This window comes from Motacilla alba, chromosome 24 (assembly GCF_015832195.1).
Source record: "Motacilla alba alba isolate MOTALB_02 chromosome 24, Motacilla_alba_V1.0_pri, whole genome shotgun sequence".
In the NCBI taxonomy this organism is placed as follows: Eukaryota; Metazoa; Chordata; class Aves; order Passeriformes; family Motacillidae; genus Motacilla; species Motacilla alba.
This window is the reverse complement of record NC_052039.1, coordinates 5,466,582-5,488,465: the sequence shown is the minus strand read 5'-3', so window position 1 is coordinate 5,488,465 and position 21,884 is coordinate 5,466,582. Positions and strand designations below refer to the sequence as shown.

Sequence of the window (21,884 nt, the reverse complement as noted above, 5' to 3'; positions counted from 1 at the left end):
CTCTGCTCCTGGCTGTCCCCAGCCTCCCTCTGCAGCCACCTCGGGGGTGTCTCCTCTTCGCCTCCCCCTTGCTCTGGGGGGCCGAACGCCCGAACCCTGGCGGAGCCGGCTCTGAGCGGTGGCCCAGGGCCTCCCCAGGGAGCCGGGGCTGGCTACATGCGGGAGGACGGGCTGGCCAGCTCGTAGAAGAGCAGGTAGGCATCGCTGCTGCGCACGTGGCTCGAGGACATCGGGGTGACGCTGCACAGAGGGGAAGGGGACAGCTGTGAGCAGGGGGGACGGCATGCCCTGAGCATCCCTGCTGGCTTGTCCCACCCCAGGCTCACCGGGAGTCGTTGAAGGTGTGCCACTCGCTGGACACGGGGCTCTTGCAGTAGGCTGTGTAGTGGCCCCCCATGGTGGTGCCCGAGTGGTTGGAGACGGCGTAGAGGTTGTAAACGGCGTGGTCTGTGGGGAGCAGGGGGGGCTGCTCAGCCCTGCTGCCCCACAAAGCGCCAGCACAGAGCCTCCCACCCGGGCAGCAGCTCCAGCAGCCTGGATTCCGTGCCCCCCACCAGCTGGGGACACGAGGAGCCCAGGAGCTCAGGGCTGGGATTAGAGGCAAGCAGGGGCTGGGACTCACTGCAGCTCTGCGAGGCGAATTCCCGCAGGTCCAGGTCCTTCAGCGGGAAGTTGACGAAGGTGGTGAGTTTGCTGCTTCGTATCCTGGCCTCGGAGAAGCGCTTCAGGTCTGGAGGGCCACGTCAAGGAGCCAAAGGGACAAAGGGGAGCCTGCAATAACCCATCTCTGCCCCCCACAACAGCCCCCATCCCCATCCCTGTGCCCGGAGGATACGAAGCACCAGGATCTTGGGGAACTTCTGGATGCTGAATTTTTTTGTGCACCTTGTCCTGGCTTTGCAGCGACAACACGTCTGTGGGAGAAAACGGCACAAGAGGAGGGTGAGGGCACTGCCACAGTCTGGCACAAGCACAGAGGGGAAGGGGCCCAGCCTGCCATGGGAGCCCCCCTGCCCTGTACCGGTTTCTCATCCCCATCCAGCACGTCCTCTTTGGTGAAGAGTCGGAGGCAATCCATGAGCGTCACCTCCCCGTAGCCTTTCTGCGGGAGTACAGTGATGGTTAGGGACAGGCAGTGTGGGACAGGGCGTGTGGGGCCATTGGGGCTCCCCCTCACCTTGGGGATGGGCAGGGACAGGTCCCAGAAGGGGTCGAAGGCTGTGGAGCAGTAGCCACACTCGCTGCAGGTCAGAGAGCTCTTCAGCTGCCCAACAAAGAGGTCTGGTGGGGTGGGACAGAGCAGGGTGAGAGCCCTGGTTCCCCCCTCACTCCCAGCCCAGCCCTGTCCCTTCCCCCAGCCGTGCTCACCGCTGATGCGGCTGTCCTCCCTCTCCTGGTACCTCCTCCACATCTGCCGGCTCTTCTCGTCGTCACTGCAGGGATGGGGACAGAGCAGGACACTGAGCATGGCCCGGGGGACACCAGCCCCGCCAACCAGCCCAGAGGACCCGTGAGGTCACTGTCCCCGGGCTGGCCTGGCGGGCAGTGAACTCTCCTGGGGCTTGTGCGGTGCCAGCACTTACGGGAGGTGATCCAGGGTGTCGGTGCTGGCCCGGGGCCGCACCAGCACACGGTTCACCTCGCTGTGCAGCCCGTCCAGCAGGAACCGCAGGAATTCCTGTGCATCCTGCTGGCTGCGAGACACAGGGCATGGCCAGTGAGAGGCTGCAGGGGGCTCAGCTCCCCCCAGCACCCTGCAGCCGCCCCCCCTTACTTGTAGCCGACGAAGCGTGGGGCGTATCTCTGGATCTGGGTCTTGAACTCGGAGGGGCTCACGCTCTCATTGGGGGACGAGGTCCAGAGCAGCTGAATCAGCTTTGCAAACTCTGCAGGCAGAGAGGCGGGTCAGCAGAGGAGGTGGCACGGCCATGTCCCCGTGGGGACAGCTCAGGACACACTCTGGGGTCTCATGGCCTGATCCTCCACCAGCTGGGCACCCCGAGGAGGGGCACGGAGCTCTGGGTGGGGGTCCCGCAGGACGCGGGGTGTCGAGGGATGCGCTGCAGGAATTGCTGCAGGAATTGCTGCAGGGAAGCCCCCGCAGTCACCAGGGCCGGGCAGGTACCTGACATGAGCGCCGTGCGCATGCGGCTGTTGTTGTTGAGGTCCCGCAGGTACTGGTTCTGCAGGCAGTAATCCCGCAGCTCCTTGGTGTTGCTCAGGCACTGCAGGATGGAGTTCATGAAGCACTGGGGGAGGCAGAAGAGAAAACCATGGCAACGGGAAGCAGAGGGAGGCAGGACGTGGCAGGGGGACACCTGGGCTGGCCACAGGACAGGGGCAGCTTCTCCTCAGGCAGCGCCATGGGGAGAGGGGTGCAGGGAGCTGCCAGGGTGAGGGTGGGGTGTTGGGGGTGAGGTGAAGGGACAGGGTTCCCCCTGCCCCACAGACGTGCCCGGTGTGAGCCAGAGGCTTGGGGACACACTCACCGTGTTGCCGAGGTTCCGCAGGCCAGTCAGCCCCTGCACGGCCTTGGAGCTCTGCAGAGAGAAGGAACAGTGCTGGGAGGGTGGCGGGCTGGCCATGCCTGTGGGCAGCCCAGCGAGGCCATGGTGCCACAGAGCTGCCTGAGGAGCAGACCCTCAGGTGCAAGGAGAGGCCCCATCCCGCTTGTGACATCATGGGCAGAGCCAGCGCCGAGCAGCTCTCTGGGCCAAGAGCCTGGTGACAAACCATGGCTGGCCAGCCCTGTCCTGCTGGCCCAGGACTACGCACAGGGCTCAAAGTTCTCCCTGCCTGGCAATGCCTTTGCCCCGTGGCCTGGACTGCAGGTCAGGCCGGCAGACCAGGCTGCCTCCCCAGGTGACACCGGGGCATGGCAGTGCCCTGCGCCTGCCCCACGCTGCAGGAGGGGCACAGTGCCCTGTCACTGCCCGCCTGCCTCACGCCAGGTGTCCGTCCCCTCCAGGACACCCTGCACGAGCGCTGCCCAGACTTTGGCACGGCTGTCTTGCAGGATAAAGTCCACCTGGGAAAGTGCAAGCCCAGCCCTGTGACTGACAGCCCGCTCGGGGAACAGGGCTGTGTGCCCAGTGGTGCCTTCCCAGCCACTCGCTGCCCTGTGCTGCACCCGTGCCACGGGGTGGCAATTCCAGGTGCTCCAGGTGCTCCCTGAGCCGGGAAAAGCAAAGATGGGCATGGGCAGCTGGATGCTGTGGCTGGGAACCATCATCACTCTTTGCTGCAGAGACCAAGAGCCCAGAGGGGTTTAGGGGTGCCACCACCCCTCTGCCAGCATGTGGGACAGGATGCTGGTGGGGAGCACTGGTGGGAGCCCGGGGGTCCTGCTCCTGGCCCTACATTGGGGAGCAGCAGGATGAACCTCCCCGGAGCAGGGTGGGGGTCTGGCAGGGCCTGCAGGGGCAGACTGCTGATGGTGCTCCCCGGATGCCCAGGATTTAAGGATCCTTAGGCAAACACCCCAGCTGCCCACCTGAGGCTTGAGGAGGAGGAGAGGAGGCGAGAGGAGGGGAGGGGGCCCAGCAGCTCCGAAATAGCAGCAGCTGGTGTGTGTGTGGGAGGTGCTGAGCACCCAGCCCTGACAGCAGCCCAAAATAACCCAGATCCAGTTACATGTGCTCCTTAGCGACGGTGCAGGCATCACCCACCGCGGCAGGGACGGCACCAGCGGGGACCCGGCCGCCCTGCGTGGGCACACGTGGCTCTGCCGGACTGACTGGCTGCCCTCTGTGCCATCGGGTGCCCCCGCAGTGCCCAGAGCACAGGGGTGTCCCCAGATGTGGCTGCCCATGGCTGTCAGTGACAAGGGGCCGTCCAAAAGTGCCAGGCAACTCCTCAGCGCCTTCTTGGGCTAGGGGCAGGCTCAGGTGGGCACACGGTGCCAGCAGGATGTGACAGGTCAGTGCCACGCCACGGCTGGAGGAGCTGGCCTGGCTCTGGTCCCTGGGCAGATGGCAGTGGGAGAGGTGGGCCTGTGTCCCAACAGCCTGCATCCACCCCTTGGAGGATCTGAGCCTCAAGGCTCTTCTCGTGTCCCCACCACTACCCCAGGGAAGGTCACAGTGCCAGGGGTGAGCAGCAAGCCCCGGGAGCTGCCCCAGTGTGCCCCAGCCATCCCCACTGGGACGTGCTTGTCCAGTTGCCCTGGCTGGGCAGCTCCCACTGTGCCAGGAGGGACCGGTCAGTCCTGCCCATGTGGGTGCAAACCTCCCCACAGATCCTGCACTCCCCCACAGCCGGGCCCCAGGCTGTCCTCCCAGAGCCTGGAACAGCCCCAGGGGAGTGCTGGGGCTGAGGAGGGGGTCTCAGGTGCTCCCCTAGCGTGGCACAAGCCCAGTGTGCACCGAGGTGTTATTTCCCCCTCTGGATTTCCCTCCCCTGGGTGACTCAACTCCAGCTAATCCCCCTCTCCCGTACAGGGCTTTATCTAGGACACGACATGCTCAGAGGCGGTGAAGGAGAGCTGGCTCACGCGGCGCGGCTGGGGACTCCCCGAGGCTGCACCGCAGGACGGGGACAAGGGACAGGCGGTGGGGACAAGGGACAAGATCCTGACCATCCTGCCCCATCCAGGTCCACATGCCAGGAGCCTGTCGGGGCAGCAGGAGAACCAGAGCAGCCAGACTTACATAAGTGCTCAGACCTTGCCCTCCTTGCCCCTTGCTCTGCCATCCCTGCAGGAGAGATCTGTCCCGGCACTGTGGCTCTGGGGACAGCCAAGTTCGCTCTGATGGCACTGCCAAGGGGCTCCGTGTGGCCAGCAGACCCTGCCTTGTGGTGGGACACGGGGACCTGGCCAAGGTCACCGCAAGGACAGGGCTGGGAGTGGAACCCAGGTGTCCTGACACGTGCAGTTCACCTGCTCCCTGCCATCCTGTGGGACACCGGGACACGCCGTCCCCACGGGCAGCTGGGAGCGCACCCACCCCCAGGCACCCCATCCTCGGGCACGGGGATGGCACAGGGCACTCCACTCTCCCCAGGGCGGGCAGGAGGTGCCCCCTTCTCTGCCCCCAAGCCGGGGGATGGGGGCTGCGGGCATCTCGTACCTTGGTCTTGTTGAGGACGAGCCCGACGAAGGTGGAGACCAGCAGGGACCCTGGCATGGAGGCGCGGGGCCGCAGGTCCTTGTGAAGGTCGGGGAGCGCGGGGGGCTCCTCGGGCAGCGTCACCGTGTAGGAGTCCCTCATGGTGGCCCCGGCGGGCACCGCAGCACGGCGGGGAGCAGCCGCGGGCGGCGGGGTGCCAGGGGACACCGGCCGGGCTGCCCTCGCCCGGGGCCGGCTGCAGCCGGGGGCGCGGGGCCAGGCGCGGAGCCCCCCGTGCTGGGCGTGCGGGGCCGGAGCCGGTGCCGGCTGCGGGGCTGACGGCACCTGAGCGGCTCTGACATCAAATGGGTGGAGAGGCGGCAGCCGGGCTCGGTGACGGCTCGGTGACGGCTCGGTGACGGCCAGCCCCCGCGCACCGCGTGGTACAGCGCGCCGGGAGCCAGGGGGGCCCGCGAGGGGCGGCTCTGCCCCGGGGACACGCTCCGGAACGGGGCGGCGACACCGCCCCGGCTCCGGGGGGCTGCGGGGGGCCGCGGTGCCCCCTCGGCATCTCTCTCAGCGGGGCTCCCCGCGCTCCCGTACCCCGACACCGGCACCGTGCGCGCACCGCGGGGGCATCGGGGAGAGGCGGCAGCCAGAAGAGCGCCTGCCCCCCCAGTGCTCCCCCCTGCTCGCAGCTCGGCGTGCCCAGGGCTGGTGGCACCGGCTGTCCGGCCGCGGGCTCGCTGTGCTCCGGGCAGGCGCTGGGCAGGGAGCGGGGCTCTCCAGCTGGGGGTGACTCGCCAAAATTGCTGTGATAAAAGTGGGACAGTGCCACAGCCTGTGGGTGCAGGGGGTGCCTGTATCCAGAGAGGGGCTGCGGGCTGCCAGACAGGGTTGTGGCGCTCCCGGGCGTGTGCCTTTCCTGCAGAGCCAGTGCCAGCTTCCCAGGCAGTGACACTTTGGGGGAACCCCCCTCTTTGGGGGATGCATTAGCACTGAGCTCAGAGGGTATTTCAGTGCCTTGCACTGGGGAAAAACTCCCCGCAATTCCTACGTGGAGCAAAGACCCCACCTGGTGTCTCCCCTCGGTAAACTGAGGCACGGCACGGGCAGGGCTCCAGCTCTTCTCCTGCAGCAAGGGCAGATGCGGAGACTGGCAGGGAGCCCGGGTGTCCTGCGTCCTAGTCCTGCGTCTCCCGCTGCTTCACCCCTCTGACCGCGGCAGGACGAGCGCCGGAGCCCTGCGCCTGCTGTGCGTGCCCAGGTGTTTCTCTGCCTGCTCAGGGAAATTTCCATGGGCAGCCGGGGCAGGGAGTGAGGTTGGGCTGCTCTGACGGAGCCACAGCCTCCAACCTCACCGAGAGGGCTCTAAGCAGAGCCTCCTTTCCTCCTCTGGAGCCCCCAGAACACCCCCATCCAGAGGCAGGAGCTGCTGAATCCTGCTGGCTGCAGATGCAGCCTCTGTCAAGCAGAGCTCGGCACAGCCAGCAGAGGGGCTGGCTGGGGACGGAGGGAGGGGAGGGAGGAAGGGAGGGAGACTATTTTTGGCACCAGCAAAAATATCTGAGGAGGCATCTTGCAGCGTTATTCATCTGCAGGGCTCTTTTGCATCACACCGGGAGGGCTGTCGTAACTGGGGCCTGCGCGTGCTCACGCGTGTGTACATGTACACACCCCGCGCTGTGTACGGCGTACACACACGGGGACACGGCGTGCGCGCCGGGGCACACACCCTCCTGCCCTGCCTGGGTGCCCTGCCGTGCCCAGGGCCTCCAGGCTGTGGCACAGCTCCCCAGAATCCCCCCTCTTGCCACCCTGCCTGGCAGTGTGGGTGGGCACCGCGGGGGCAGGATGGGCACAGCCAGCCCCGAGCGCTGTGCAGGGAGCTGGGGCAGCTCTCCCCGTGGGGATGCACGGCGCTGGCTGAGCCGGTTCCATGGCAAGAGGGTGGTTCAGCCACATCCCGTGTTGAACCTCGTGCCCCGGTGACATCGAGCGCCCCGGGCCAAGGAGCGAATTCCCCTCCAGACAGAGAGCAGCGTGCCAGCTCTGAGGGCAAGGCTGGGAGAGAGAAGGGGACACCCGGTGGGATGGCATCACCCAGAGCAGGTCCCTGCCCTCAGCTGGCCCCTCTGCAGCGGTGACCTTCTGCCGCGGGCAGAGGTTGCCACAGGCCCGGTTGGCACCGCGGCGGCAGGCAGGGCCAGCCAGCGCTGGCTGCGGGCCAGGGACGTCAGCTGCTCAGGATGGGACTGTGGAGAGCTGCCGGCAGTTTTGTGGGTGGCCCTGGCCTTCTGACCCTATGTACACCCGAGGTGGTTAATGGGCCGGCACAGCTCCAGTCCTGCTCCTCACCAGACTGCCCTTCCCAGGAGCCAGCATGGCCCTGCAGCTCCACAGGCACAGCCCCTCGCTGGAACCGCACCTTCACACACCTCCCTTTGCCCATGGGGTGGTAAACTGAGGCACGAAGTGATGGTGAGGGAGGGGCACACAGAGACACCCTCACTCCTGGCTGCAAACCCCTCCGGATGGCAGTTTCCGTGGCGCAGAGGCAGGAGGCGGCGGTGGAAAAAGGGATGGGAGGAGGCGGGGGGCCAGCCCTGCTGTGGCCTGGCTGCGTCAGGAGCGGGTGCTGCTGACACTGCCCTCGGGGCTGGGCAATGGGGCAGAACGGATGGCAGCTCCGGGGCTGCAGCCTGCGCTTGTTTCCGGCACCTGGCAGGGCCGCAGGCAGCCAGCTCTGGTTTACGATCGGGACATTTGCGTCCCGGCTTGGGAAAGGGAGGGAATAAACCACAGCAGTGGAAAATAGCAGGTGTGCCCATCAAAGCACCGAGGAAACCTAAGCCAGTGTCACTGACCCGGCCTGCCCTGGCACGGGTGTCTGTCCCAGCGCCCTTTGCCACCTTTGCCACGCATCAGCCTAGGCTGTGTTCACGTGCAGACTGTGGGCTGGGACTTGCACAGTCCCTGCTGCCCCACAGGCACCCCATGGGAGCAGGCTGGCACCCCACGCAGCAGTGTGTGGGCACATGGGGTGGGGACCCTGCAGTGGGGCAGTGTTTGCTTTAGCGAGAGCCAGTGGCTGCAGCAGCTGCTGGATCCCCCCTCGGTGCCCCCCAGCAGGGCCGGGTGTGGGAGGGGGAGGCAGGAATTCCCTTCCACTAAACTGATCCTCCACTGCCCTGACTCCCCAGCCTGCTCCCTCACCCCAGGACTGGGGCCCAGGCATGAGGCAAGTGGGCACAGGGGGGCCCACAGCACGGCAGGTCACTGCTGAAGGTGGCTCTGTGGGGAAGGCACTGGGGAAGGGGTGCAGGGAGGGATGTGGGGGCACTGGCTTCAAAGGGAAAAATTGCTGGGGGATTCTTTTCTGCTTCCCTGCAAGCAGGATGGGACTTCTCGTGGTTCGGCCGATGACCGTGGGACAGAGATGCAGGGAAGCAAAGGGCAGGTCAGACCGTGGGGGAATGGAGGGTGACTGGAAAGACAGCGTGAGACAATGCAGGCAGAGCCTGGCCAGATCTTGGAAGGAAACCTGAGTGGAAAATTACCAGGCTGCTCCCCTGCACGGGCTGCGTGTGCGGTGCCTGCTCCCGGCCCGGGCTGGGGCTCTGGGGACGCTGCAGCACTGATGGGGACATGGGGCACTGAGTACCTGCTGCCACGTGTGGTGCTGCCCAGAGCAGCACTGCCATGGGGAACCCCCTGCTGCCACACAGGCTGGGGCACAGGGCCCCGAACTGGCAGCAGTGGATGGTGCCAGGGAACTGGCATCGCTGGGCACCGAGTCACTGTGGCAGAGCCAGCACCAGCCAAACCAGCTGTCCCAGCAGGATGAGTGCCCTGCCTGCTCATGTCACCTTCCCTATCTGGGATGAGGCAGCAGGAAATCCTCGTCAACCCCACATGGGGCCAGAGCCATCACCTGCTGTCACATGCATGCAGAAAGTGCAGCGGGCACAATCCTGGGCACAGGCTGATCCTGCCTCCTTGGGGAGCGTGCCCTGCGAGCACAGCCCCTCAGAGGACACCCGCCTGCCCGCACACGGCTGCCTCAGCAGCTCCAGCCGGGACTGCTGCGCCAGCAAGGGCATCTCAGAGGGTCACACGCTGAAACTGAGGCACGGAGCAGCACACCCAGGTTCCCAGGCAGAGTGTGGATGCCTCGGGCTCCTCAGCTCGCCACAAGCACGGCCCACATCCCCCCCACCCAGCACAGCTGTGTCCCCCACCCCCAGGCAGCCCTGCGTACCGTGGGGTCCTGGGAGGACACGTCGCAGTGCTCATCGCTCCTCTCGCACGGCTGGCTGGCACAGCGGGTGCCTGACGGTGGCAGGGTGGCCTGAGAGGGGCTGAGGTGGCCGCTGGAGAGGCTGCCGTGGTGGCTTTTCCTCCCGTAGCCCTCCAGGTAGCCACGGACATAGTCGGAGTGAGCGGCAGCCTGGTAGAGACCCTGCAGGTTGCCGAGCTCCGGCCGGGCGCGGGTGCTGAGCGCGCCGGCCGCGGGCAGGTAGGCGCTGTCTGAGGTGTGCAGCCCCGAGAACTCCCGCGCCAGGTCCGAGTGGCTGATGGATTTGTGGCGGCTCAGGGGCGCTGCGGAGGGCAGGTAGCCCGTGGGGCTGCCGGGGGTGCCGCTGAAGGTGTAGCAGGCGCCCCCGCTGAGCCCGGCGCCGGGCGGCCGCGGCTGCGTGCGGAGGTACGAGGGGCTCAGGCGGATGCTGGGGTCGGGGTACAGGCGGCCGCTGTCATAGCCACTGGTGGGGGACAGCCCCCCAGCGTGGTGGTAGCGGGGGGAGGGCAGGTAGCTGGCTTTGAAGCCGATTTTGTCGCTGTCTGCATAGGCCAGGGTGGATCCATAGGAGCTGTAGGAGCTGTAGCCGCTGGGCGCTTTGCTGTAGGTGCTCTCGGCGTAGCGGGAGGAGTCCACGTAGCGCTTCAGGGTGGAGGAGAGCTGGGACATGCTGCAGGCTGGGGCTCAGCAGGCTGTCCTGGAGGCATCGGCTGCAAGGGAAGAGCCCAGGGATCAGTTCCACAGGATCAGCACTACAGGGCACCCACCCAGCAGCTCCTGCCTCCCCTGGAGATCCTGGGAGACAGAGGGGATCCAGGGGCTGTTGGTGACAGTGTGGCCATGGCTGCTGCCACCTGCCAGCCTTACTGGAGAGGCTGGGATAGCAGGACTCTGATGGCATGGCCACCCCCATGCCCCCGGGCACCTCAAACCACAGAAGGGAGCCCCAGGGCACAGCCAGACGCACCCAGCATCCCCACAGACACCAAGGAACTGCAGCAGTCACCTCAGCCCTGGCATCCCTGCCACACCATCCCGTGGCTGTCCCACTCTTGAGGCTGCAGAGATATCCCCAGGGCCTCCTCCAGGTGGGAGGCAGTGGCCTGGTCACAGGAGGATGCTCAGGCCCAGCTCTGGCTGAGACAGGCAGGTGGGACAGGCCAGCCCAGCCAGCCCAGCACCTTCCCCTGGTCACTCACAGGGAGGGCTGGAGCTTGGCAAGGGGCTGGCACTTCAGTGAGAGGGAAACTGAGGCAAGGTCAGCATCTGAGCAGCTTTCCTGTCCCCGTGCCATGGCTGTGCCCCGTGTGCCCCCATCAGTAACTCAAGCCGAGAGTCCTCCCAGTGAGGTGGCAGCCGTGCCCCTGCCAGCTGGGCAGAGCCAGCACTCGGTCCCCACAGAGAGCTGGTGGCTCCCATACAGGGCAGCAAAGGAGCACCCAGAGACAGAGGCCCCCAGAGCACACACAGAGCCAGCCCGGAGCAGGGACAGGGCAGTGTGGCAGCCAGCAGCCCCCAAACACGGCCTGTCAGGAGCTGGAGGAGTGTTTGCCCTCAGCACCCCGGCTGGCTGATGGCTGGATCCCTACCTGTGCTGGGGCTGTGGGTGGCACTGGGGCAGGCAGGACCCAGCTGAGCTCCTCTGCCCTGGCGCTGCTGGTGCTCAGCTCCCGGGGTGACTGGTGTCCCTTCCCCGGCAGGACAGTGGCTCATGTGGCTCCGAGAGTCTCCAGTCACCCGGGAGATGACCCTGATTCAAAGGCTTTTCCCAGCCCAGCCGGGGCGGGCTCTGGCCCGGCTCCAAGCCAGGAGGTGCCGGAGCCTGTGCCTGGCCCGTCCCTTGCAGCACCGAGCTTGGGGACAGGCACGAGGAGCCACCGCGGGTCACTGCCAGCCTGGCCCTGGGGGACACAGCCTCCTGCTTAGAGCCCCGCAGGCTCAGCGTGGAAAAGCCCCGGGAATGCTTCTAGGAGGGGGTGGTGAGAGACAGCAGCCAGCCCCCGTGGGCTCCTGGCGGGCAGCCTGGCTTTGCATCCCTGTCAGTTGTTGTTACTGCCCAGGGAACAGCCATCCCGCCGCGGAGAGGGAAATATTTACAAGCAGCAGCAAGGTGGAGCACACAGACCTGTTTGGGGACGGAGGCTGAAGGGTGAATAATCTGCTCCAGGGAAAGGGTGCCACGAAACACCCGGCTCGGCTCTTCCCAGCCTGGCTCGGCCGCCCTCACCAGGAGCGGGGCTCTGCCAGTCAGGATTTGACACGGACAGTGGGGAATTTCACTCACAGGGAGCGGGACCCCAGCCAAGAGACTGGCACTCGAGCGCCAGGATGGGAGTGACGGAGCCCCTGGGCTCCCAGGGAGCACATGGCTGGCTGCCTGCCCTGCTGGGGCACGGAGCAGCCTGGCACAGCGACCGGCCCGCTCCCCATCCTCCTCGCCAGCAGAGATGATCTTGGTTTGGGACAGTGCCAGGACAGCCCCACGCCATCATCCCCTGCCAGGTGCCCACACTCTCTCCTGGCACCAGCAGCATCAGGAGAGCACCAGTTTGGGAAGAGGAGGGCAGCAGGAGCTCCTGGCAGCAGGACAGGTCTCCACAGGGCAGCGCCTGCCCTGAGGATGCGGAGCAGCCAACAGAGGGATGCAGGATCAGGAGCGGGCACCGGCCCCAGACATGGGAGCTATCCCATTCCTTGGGAAGAGAAGCCTTACCATGGAGGAATGTCACATCTGCCAGGCTTGCCTGTGCTTCCAAGTCCCCATGTCACATCCGAGCGGACCCCAGGGCGGCGGGAGAGCGGAGCGTGCTAGGAGCCGGAGGAGCCGAGGGGGTGTGAGAAAACCCCGGTTCCTCCCAGCGCTTCCTGGGCTGCCTGGCCCCTCCCTACCCGTCATTGTGCTGAGCTTTCCTGCTGCCTGGCAAAGCCCTGAGGCCGGCACGGCTGACTCAGGCCTCCTGCACCCTCATCATCCTCCCGGGGTGTCAGGGGAAGCTGAGGCACAGGAATGTCCGGTCCGTGCTCACGGGGCCGGGCAGGAGCGGTGCCACCGCATGGCAGCGGGACACCACGGGGCTGCTCGGGGCGCTGGGGACTCCTGCCCTGGCCTTCCCTGGGAACGCCAGCTCAAAGTGAGGAGGCAAAACCTTCTCTCTGAAGGCAGAGAAGCAGAGCTCTGCTCTGTCCCCAGCTGCTGTCCTGCCCGTGCCCAGTGGCAGGTGTCCCCTCTGTCCTGCCCGTGCTTGGTGGCAGCTGTCCCCCTCGGTGGCCACGGAGCCCCAGAGCGGGCTCAGCTCAGCTTACACAGCGCTGGCTCCATCCAAGGTGTCACAGCACAGCTGCTTCTCGCTTACGCAGGCTCGGAGCAGTGTTCCCTGTCCCCTGAGACACAATGTCCCAGCCTGGAGGTTACGTGGGAGCTCCCAGGACTCTGCCGTGGTGGAGGCAGAGAGGGGACCCCGTGTGAGGCACTTTGCACGCTTCAGGGTACAAGTGCTTTGGGGTTGAGGGGCTCTGTGTCCAGCTGAGCGTGCCAGTGGGGTGGGACAGCCTCCTGCCCGTTCCCCAAGGGAAACAAGGCACAGAATCCCTCCTGGTGTCCATCTCCCTCTAGGAAGGGTGACCCCAAGCAGCCCTGGGGGTCAATGTGCCACAAAATGTTCGCTCCCTGGAAGGGACTGGAGTGACCCTTGTCGACAGACAGGGACTGCAGTGCCCCTGTCACAGCCCAGCTCCTGCGCTGCCCCCCACCACTCCCACCCCCCAAAGTGACAGGCCCTGCCCAAGGTGACTCACCCAGCCGGGGCCAGCCTGGCCAGGGCCCTTCCCCTGCCAGCCCTGGCCCCGAGAACCCCCCAAGCTCACCCCACACGGCCGGGAGTCACCGCCCTGGCCCCGCTCCGTGCTGCTGACACATCCCCACCCTGCTGCAGAACCTGCTGCTCCTGGGCCACCCCCCGGGCAGCAAAACCCCGAACCCACCGGGGACCCTGACGTAAGACCCAGGGCATGAGTTACGGCTTTGAGGTCTGTGGGTGGCAAAAAAGAGAAGGGACCCTCGGGCAGGTGCTCTGCCCACGCCGGGGGACAAGGAGGGTGCTAGGGAGGGCTCGGAACCTTCTCCCTGGAGAGAAACCTCTCCTCCGTGGTGTTACCCAGTTGAAGGAAGAGGGGGACAGTTTTGTCCGTCTCCGTGTCCCCCTCCCCGGGGCGGTGTCCCCACCTGCACTCACCTGCATGTGGCGCGGCTGGCCGATGGCTGCTCAGGGCACGGTGAGGGGCGACCAGCCAGGCATTTGGTGATGCCCTCGGGGCTGGTCCTGCCTCCTTGGGGAGCTTTCCCCCAGCACCGGAGATGGGCGATGTGGAGATGGGCAGCAGCCGAGCCCTTCGCAGGGGACAGGACACCCCTGGCTCAGCCCCTCTGCCCTGGGAGGGAGCGCAGTGGCCGGAGGGGGCCGAGCCCCAGGGCTGTGGGGCCACGTAAAAACACCACCGCAGAAATTCAGGGCTCAGGTTACCAGCCAGATAAATATAGTGTCTTTATCTGACCTCACAGGGCGCTGAAATGCTCCTCTCGCATTCCAGCTTGGGGAGGCTTAAAGGGGACGCGAGCCGGGGGGGGCTGGTGGCGCACAAGGGGGTGCCGCGAGGGGAGGCTGCGGGGGCAGCGGGGGCTGTGCCAGTGGAGGAGGAGGACTGAGGGTAAGCGTGAGGAAGGGAGAGATCTGGGGAGGGAGGTCGAGGTCCAGGAGGGAAAGGATAGAGGGAGGGTTAAGGGAGAGAGCCGCGGGGTGGGGGGGACACGACATGGTGTGTGGGGGACAGGGAGGCACAAAAAAGGGATGGTTGTGGCTGCCAGCGAGGTCTGGAGCAGAGCATCAGGGTGAGAGGAGGAGCTGGACTGGGTTTTGTCCCCCTTGGGGTGAGGTGCGGGGAGAAGAGCCCCCTAAACCTTCAGCAAAGATGGGCATGGGGCAGCTGGCGTGGCGTGGCCACCCCTCGTGGATCCATGGGGACACCGGGGCACCGCTCCGGGACGCCTGACCCACCCAGCCTACGGCACCTGCGAGGCTGTGACTCAGCGAGCACCTGCCGGGGATAATGGGGAGGGATGTAATTAGGGTGGCATCTTCCTCCCTCCCTCCCGTCTGGCTCCAGCCCTTAAACAGGGAGGGACGCGTCGGGGCGTCGCTCTGGGAGGTGGCCCAGGGTCACCAATGGTGTTAGGGGGTGGTGGCAGGCTCCTGCTCGCGACTCCTGGTGCCAGGGTGGCATCTCAACCCTGGGCAAGGCAGTGTATGGCTGCTCCAGAGGACATGGGAGCCCTTGGCAGCCCCCCCGGGCACTGTGTGGGCACGGGGGCTCCAGCAGGACCCTGGTGTGACAGGCACAGGAGCTTTGGGACACGTGCACAGCCAGGACCTCTCCCATGGCCACTTCCATCCCTGGCAATTCTCTCCCCAGAGGATGGATGGGCCAGCAGCAGCCCTGCTGCCCTGCTTTGCCTCCCTGCCACCACCGCGGGCAGCAGGTGGCCTCTGGGATGGAGCCTGGGGTTTAGGGACAAGGATGGGGACAAAGGGTCTAGGTGCAGGGAGCCACACTCCAGGTGGGCAGGAGGGGGTTGCCCTGCCCAGGAAAGTTGAGTCTTGCCCCTCTGCCTGCTTCTCTCCCGCAGGCATTGGGGTGCTGGAGGCACAGGGGGATTGCCTGGGGGGCTGTACCCCTCGGCAGGGTCCTGATGCCCAGCCCCACACAGCCCCTGTCCCCACCGCCACACACACGGGCGCCCGTGGCTCCAACACACAACCTAGGTAGGGTTTTATTGTGCAGACAGAGGAACACTCCTGGATGGTAAGGTGTTTTTTGTTGTTGTTGTTGTTGTTGCTTTTCACAGGGTTTTTTTCCCATTTTTTTTCCTTTTCCCTTAACAGAATTTCTTTTGACGACAAGCTGTGGAAACAACTACAAATGTTCACAAAAAAATGAGACTCGAGCTGCGTCCGCGCTCTGCCGCTGGGCTCTGCGCCTGCCCCGGCGCTCACCAGCACGCCCAGGGAGCTGGGCACAGCCAGGCCTCATCTGGGCACGGCCTCAGCAGCACTAGACAGCAAGCAAGCAGGCAGGGATGGGCAGGGGACGGGCACGGGGGTAGGAGGCAGCTCTGGAGAGGAGCAAGGAGCGGGGAGCAGCTGCTGTGTATTGCTCTCAGCCGTGCTGGCACAGCCCGGGCTGCACGGGTCGCACAGCTGGGGTTCACCCCATGCACCTGGATGCTCCTGCCTGCCTCTTCCTTTCCCTGTGCCCTCCCCTGGGTGAGGCTCCTCGGGGTCCCGTGGGCATCCGGGCAGCCCTGGGCTGGCAGATCTGGGCTGTGCTGGCCATCCCTGTCCCTGCTCTCGCCAACCCCTGGCACCATCCTGGCCTTACTGAGGTTGTGGGCTGCCCTTCGGTCCTTTGCTGCTCTTAAAGGGAAAAGGGGGAAATGCTGAAAGGGAGGAGGGAGAAGGGAGGGGGCACACGGGCTCCTCCCAGGACCACTGTGGGATTTGAGGAAGACTGCTCTGCCTCTCCGTGAGGAAGGACTGGGGTCCCCAGATGTTCCCTTAGGGAAGACAAGGTGCCGGCGCAGGGAAATCTCTACGGAGACCCTGGGGTCACACTCCCAGAGGGGAACCCCCTCCCCACTAGCCAGCCTGGGCGCAGCTCTGCGGGCCCTGGGGAGGGCAGTGGGGCTGTGGCTAGCTCAGAGAGGCTCTGCTTGCCTCCACTGGTGCTGGCAGCAATTCTCTCGTCACAGCTAAGGGCTGGTCCCCGGGGAGAGCGAATGGTGCCTGGCTCGGGCAGCCCAAAGGTACCAGATGGTGTCTGGAGGAGGCCTCACTTCCAGCTCAGCTGTAAGAAACAGATTAGGAAAAACTTGTTGCCGAAGCACATTTGCACTGAGCCCCTTGCCAGGGCCCCAGAGGAGCCCTAAGGAGGCAGGGGGGGTTCATGGTGTCTCCTAGACCTGCTCCCCTCTCTCCTCCCAGCCTGCCAGGCCCAGCAGCATCCCATGGCTCCCCTGTTCACTGAGACAGGAGTCATTTTGTGCCCTCTCCCAGCCGTGGCAGCTCAGGCTGAGAGGAGCAGGGTGAGGAATCAGTCACCTGGGTGGCAGGCAGGGTGGGTGGGGACACCAAGAGCCCTGTCACCTCCAGGGGCCACGGGCACAGCACCCACCACGGGCACAGCTCCCACCACGGGCACCCTCCACACGCTCTCGCATCACCCCTCTCTCTTACCTGCCAATCCAGCTGTCTTCCCCCAGCTGAGAACAGGCAAACCCCAAGAGTTAAAGGGATGGGACAAGCGAGGCTGAGGCCTCCAGTGCCCCCAGCACAAGCAAACCAGCCAGCCTACGGAGCGGGGAGGCGCGATGGGAGAAGCAACGCTGCCTAGCAGAGCCACCATGCTTCGGAGCGGGGCGCGTGTGCGTGGGATGGTGGGCCTCGGCATGGGACGGTGGTTAGCGTTAATATACGGCTAAATAGAGATAACACAGAGAGGTTTCACGGCTTCCAGACGCTTCAGCTTCTCTTTCCAGGGGCTGCGAGGAAGGCGGGGTGGCTGGGGTGCTCGGTGTGTGCGTGCGTGTGTGTGCGAGCGCTGTGAGAGTGTGTGTGTGCTTCGCCTTTCACAGGGACACGAAGTCCACAGCTTGCAGGAGAGGCAGGGAAAGGAGCAGCAGCAGGAGCCACGAGGTGTTCTGGATCAAGAGGCTGAAGCCGGCGCATTTCTCCAGTTTATCTGTGAGGAGAAGGAATGGGGAGGGAGAGAAGAGAGGCAATGAAATCCCTCGGGAACGGGGCTCAGGCTGGGAGTCCTACTGGTACTGGAACACAGCTTCTTGCCTTTGCTCTGTCACAGAAATGCAGCACGCCCCATCCTGGCCTGTTTCCCTCCCAATGTGTAGTAGCAAATATTTTTTGGGACCCTGAGAAGCATAACTCTGTCTGTGCCTGACTGAGGTGACCAGTGGATGGGCATCAGGTGAGACAAAGGTCTCTGCATCTGTAGGACTGCTCCTGTGCACTGTAGGTGTGAAGGATCCCCACTGTCCTCTGTATAGGAGGATACCTAGGCAACGTGCCCAAGGTGAGACCCAAGAGGGGCAGGAAAGGCACAGTGAGATGGAGAGTAAGTCCATCTGTGGGATGAAACCCACCTGAAGAGCATGTAAGGGTCGGGACACATTTATGGAGCTCAGGGAGTTGTGGTGCTCTCTGCTGGCCCTGCCAAGCCCGTGAGCAGGTGGGAAGGGCTAACGCCAGGTGCCACTGCCTGTCTCACCTTTGATAACAGTGATGTTCTTTATTTGGTTGCCGGTGTAGTCGTTGGTGGCCTTCAGCTCGCACATGTAGATGCCCTCATCGCTGGTGGTGAAGCCCTGCAGGTGGAGGCACACCAGGTTCTTGTGCATGGTGACGTTGGCTCGGCTCCGGTAGATGTTCTCGGAGACGCTGATGGTGCTGTGGATGACGTGCTTCCTGTTGTCCTTGGTGATGCTGAACTCGTAGGTCAGGGGATTGTCGGTTTTGTTCTCATAGCGACAGTCCACGCGCAGGTTCTGGCCCAGCAGGCAGGCACTCAGGTCCTTGATCATCTGGCAGTGGGCGGCCTGGAGGACTGGGAGAGGCAGGAGGGGGTTGGGCAGGGAACAGCGAGCTCTGGGGAGGGCCCATGCAGCCTCCAGGCTGCTCTGGGCCGAGCAGGGAGGGATGTACCTGTCAGGATGACAGCGATGCCCACGGTGGGGTTCATCTTGCTGCTGAGGTGCCCGGTGGGGGCTGTCTCTGAGAGGGGAACCTGGGCAGGGGGAGACAGAGGCAGTTAGCCAGGCCACTGCCCCACGGGTGTGGGCACTCAGTGGTGCAGGCTGCCCTTCTTGCACAGACGATGCTCTAGAGCCTGCTCCTCCTCACCAGTGTGTGATTCACTGCACAGAGCCTGGCTGACACTGCACCCAGCTGGGGAATCAGGCACCGTGTGTCTGCCCAGCATCACCTTTGCACATCCCCAGGCAATGCCCCATCCACACTTTGTTTTCCCTGTCCAGATCCCCCCAGCAGACATTAAATGAGCGTGGCCAGACCTGCAGCAAGGCCTGCACGTCCAGCCTCTTCCCCCTTTTGCCCCATGGGCCAGCCAAGGTTCAGACAGGCTGCACCCCAGCACCTGCACACCTCGACCAGAGGTCTGTGGCTCATGGTGAGGGGGCTGCCAGCTGAGGGACCCTCTCTGGGGGCCAGTGGGTGCCCGTCCTGCCAGTCCTCCAGCAGCTCCAGCGGGTGAGCTCAGCAAGGATGAGTCATTGCGATGCAGTGAGGGAAAGGGGCCAAGAGCAGTGAGGAAGAGGGACACAGCAGCTGGACAGCGAGCCAAGACCGCTGAAGGATGGCACGAAGCCTCCAGGAGCCGAGCCCAGCCTGCCTGGCCACGGGGTGGAAGGGGTTTGGGTGGCACCCTCTGGGTCCCTGCCCGGTGCCTGTCTTTCTCCAGGCTGTGTGTGTGGCGAAGGGGCCCGTGATGTGCCATCCAAACACCAGGGCTGCTGATTCCAGTCAGCCCAATGCAGCCACAAGGAATCAATTAAAGGTTTGCAGCCCGGCCAAGCGGCCGCATGGGGAATCCAGCCGCAGACATGCGGAATGGAGGGACAGTGTGGGGGAGCAGCGAGGCAACCGGGCTGAAGGACACGCCAAGCACCCTGCAGTCAGCCCTCCAGGCTGGCCGTGTGGGGCCAGGTCCAAGAGGGGGAGCTGATAAACCAGCCTTTCGTGACTCCAGGCTGGCAGAGGGGACAACAGACCCACAGTTTGCTGCCTCTGAGCCTGGCAAAGCATCCAGGGAAGAGCTAGGAATTGCCTGTACCACAGCCAGCTGCATTTTTCTATTTCACAATTTTTGGGTTTTTCATATAACGTTCTAAGAGGAAATACCAAACCCATTTGCTCACCCTGAAGCTCTGAAAAATCTCTTTATCCAGAACCCTAACCCTTGGCCAGGAAGAAAAAAATCCCCTTTTCTTTGATCTTGACAACCAAGAGGTTGCCAATGGGGTAATTTCTTGAACCTCTGGATTCCTAGAAACTGTCCCTCCACCCCTTGCTTTGTCATTTCCCAGCACCCATCTGCTCCCTTTTGAATGTCCTAGGACACTATCTAGGTCATAACCTGGCTTTCCTCCAGAAAATCCATGCAAAGAAGCTCCCAGAGAGGCGGCTTTCTTCCCATCTATGTGCCCAAACGCTCAGATATCCTAGGCTCTGGGTTGATAGCCCTTGGACCCCTCTTCTCCTGGCAGCAGTGCTGGGAGCAGAGCAAGCCAGATAACTCTCACTCCTGCATGATGCCAGGGGTTTGGCGTAGGGACAGGGCTCAGGGGGATGGCGGCATTCGAGGGGCTCCAGCTCTTAGAGGGCAAAGCTCCCGGCGCGGTCCCCACCTGCCATGGCGGTACTCACCCCCTGTGCCCAGCAGCGTGACAGGCTCAGGGTGACAGACGAGCCGCGGGGATGGGGACGGGGGCGCGCAGAGCCAGAGCCAGAGCCAGGCGGGTGGGCTGACGGAACGCAGAGCCGCAGGAGCCCGGCTCAGCCGGGGGGTGCCTGCCAGCAAAGGGGGTGCACGGGGACGCGGTGCGCAGGGAAGAGCGATCGGGCGACCCTCGAGAAGGGCGGGAGGGCTCGGGGTGGGCGAGCTCCCCCCTGCAGCAGCGCGGAGCGGGAGCGCGGCTGCGGTGCGGGCGTGCGCGCGGGCGCGCCCACCGGGAATGCCGCAGTCCCGAGCCGAGGGTGGGGGGCACCGGCACCGGGGCCAGAAGCTGAGCCCGTCCCCTCCTCCAGCGCGTTCCGTCCGGCCGAGCATCCCCCCGGGCGAGGGGCGAGGTACCCCCGGTGCCACCGCCGCGCCCGCGGAGCCTCCCCCGCCCGCAGCCCCGCGCTGTGCCCCGAGCCCCGCGGCTGCTCCCGGCCCGGCAGCGTGCGGGGCGCTGCGGGGCGGCCGGTGCCTACCTGCGGGCGCTGTCCGGTGCTGCCCGCTGCCTGCGGGGCTGCCGGCGCTGTCGGGGCTGCCCGGCGGGCTGTGTGGCGCGGCGCTCCCGCAGTCTGGGCAGGGCTGGGCGGGCGGACCCAGCGAATGGGGACCGGGAGGCGTCACTGAGGCTCGGCCCCCGGCCCTGCGGCGGGGGGCGGTGCGGGGGGGCCCTGCCTCTGCGGGACTCGGACGCCCCCCGCCCCGGACAAGGGGCGCGCACTGATGCGGAAGGTGCCGTTCGCCCCCCTTATGTTCCCCAGGAAGGGCGACGCATCCCCATCGCCATGGGAACATCGTTTTGCGGAAGAGCTGCCAACCTTCATCTTCCCCGGCAGCGTGGGAGGTGTTGTGCTGGGAAAGGAGGATGGTTGGGAAGGGGAAAAGGAGCTTTGGTGTGGGCTTTGCTGGGGAGGGGGCAGGTACCATCCTCTGCCACCAAATGAGTTCAGCTCAGGTGCTCCAAGAGGCCACCAGGTCACCACAGGTCTCCTCCATGTGGGAAGTCACTGTGAATCAATGATTCACAATGCTGAATCTAAGAATCACGCTATCATTTAATTGGGGAAGGATCCTTAACACCATCGAGTCCAACTGCTAACCCACCACTGCCAAATCCACTGCTAAGCCATGGCCCCAAGCGTCACATCTATAGGCTCTGACTGTGATGGCACTGCACAGAGGCCTTCAGTTTTCAGCCCAGGTCTGGTGACAATGAGGACACAGCAAGGTTTTGCTCCCCACAGGCTCCCATCAGCACGTTTGGGAAGGGGATAAGCAGAGCTGCTTCTGCCCAGGCAGAATGGCTTTGGATCCAGAAAGCAACGTGGGACAAGACCTCTTCCCTGCTCTCTGGCAAGGTCGTGGCAGTAGAGGAAGGCAGCAGCAGGGAGCTGTTTTCCCTGGGAATTTGGGTCCAGAGGGATCCCAGGAAGGCACAGGGACGCACGGGATGGCCGGCCCTGCCCTCACCTCCTCCCACAGCCCTGGCTGGGCCCTGCTGAAAGGGCTGACAGTGGGAAAGTTGATATAAAAGTCATGTTCTCCTCCAGCAGAACCTGATCCCAGGTGACACTCGAATGCTGAGGTTTTGCAAGCTGGCTGTGCAAGGGGTTTTGCTAATGCTACAGAAGCTTGGCTCTGGCTGCTCGCTCACTACAAGGGCTGCAGGTGTGCTGGCCCAAACAGGGACAGTCCCCCCCAAGCTGGCCAGGGGGCCTGTGGTGCCCTGGGAGTGTTCAGCAGGGTCCCAGCGTGCTGCCATGGGGAGGGCAAAGAGCTGACCCTTGTGGCAGTAGGGTATTGAAGGCACTGTGGCAGCGTGACACATCACACTGCTGGCTCAGGCTGGCAGGGCTGGCTATGGATGGGAGGAGAGGCATGGCAAAACAACAGGGAAAGATACCGAGACTGGGAGCAGATGGATGCAAGGCAAAAAGACAGACACAAGGCATGCTGCA

The 21,884-nt window shown here is 64.8% G+C and overlaps 2 protein-coding genes across 4 annotated transcripts; both read right to left on the bottom strand.

Moving 5' to 3' along the window:
• Positions 1-7: 7 nt before the first annotated feature.
• On the bottom strand, positions 8-13,851 carry USP2 (ubiquitin specific peptidase 2). 2 transcript variants are annotated; one of them, XM_038161596.1, is made up of 13 exons: positions 13,581-13,851; positions 9,310-10,058; positions 2,490-2,540; positions 2,126-2,249; positions 1,775-1,886; positions 1,584-1,694; positions 1,369-1,433; positions 1,178-1,281; positions 1,022-1,102; positions 836-914; positions 623-730; positions 327-447; positions 8-240 (listed from the first exon to the last, which is right to left on the bottom strand). In XM_038161596.1, exons 2-13 carry the CDS (start codon positions 10,015-10,017, stop codon positions 153-155), a joined length of 1,752 nt encoding a protein of 583 aa, XP_038017524.1. In that variant the 5' UTR covers positions 10,018-10,058; positions 13,581-13,851; the 3' UTR covers positions 8-152. The 2 variants fall into 2 exon arrangements, with proteins under 2 accessions (XP_038017524.1, XP_038017525.1); XM_038161597.1 differs by lacking the exons at positions 9,310-10,058; positions 13,581-13,851 and adding an exon at positions 5,070-6,502.
• Positions 13,852-15,147: 1,296 nt separating this feature from the next.
• On the bottom strand, positions 15,148-20,630 carry THY1 (Thy-1 cell surface antigen). 2 transcript variants are annotated; one of them, XR_005259720.1, is made up of 5 exons: positions 20,406-20,630; positions 18,117-18,198; positions 17,683-18,018; positions 16,635-17,139; positions 15,148-16,245 (listed from the first exon to the last, which is right to left on the bottom strand). XR_005259720.1 is itself a non-coding variant. In XM_038161622.1 (4 exons), the coding sequence occupies exons 2-4, from the start codon at positions 18,151-18,153 to the stop codon at positions 17,027-17,029; spliced, it is 486 nt and encodes a 161-aa protein (XP_038017550.1). In that variant the 5' UTR covers positions 18,154-18,198; positions 20,406-20,630; the 3' UTR covers positions 15,148-17,026. The 2 variants fall into 2 exon arrangements, 1 of the variants encoding a protein (XP_038017550.1); XM_038161622.1 differs by having other exon boundaries at positions 15,148-17,139.
• Positions 20,631-21,884: the final 1,254 nt, after the last annotated feature.

Coding starts and splice junctions, on each gene's coding strand:
- THY1 (XM_038161622.1), bottom strand. CDS start 18,153: ATGAACCCCACCGTGGGCATCGCTGTCATCCTGACAG. Junction 18,019..18,116: donor CATCGCTGTCATCCTGACAG/GTACATCCCTCC, acceptor TGCCTCTCCCAG/TCCTCCAGGCCGCCCACTGC. Junction 17,140..17,682: donor GAACATCACTGTTATCAAAG/GTGAGACAGGCA, acceptor TTCTCCTCACAG/ATAAACTGGAGAAATGCGCC.
- USP2 (XM_038161596.1), bottom strand. CDS start 10,017: ATGTCCCAGCTCTCCTCCACCCTGAAGCGCTACGTGGACTCCTCCCGC. Junction 1,103..1,177: donor TGTCCCTGCCCATCCCCAAG/GTGAGGGGGAGC, acceptor GTACTCCCGCAG/AAAGGCTACGGGGAGGTGAC. Junction 241..326: donor CACACCTTCAACGACTCCCG/GTGAGCCTGGGG, acceptor CCCTCTGTGCAG/CGTCACCCCGATGTCCTCGA.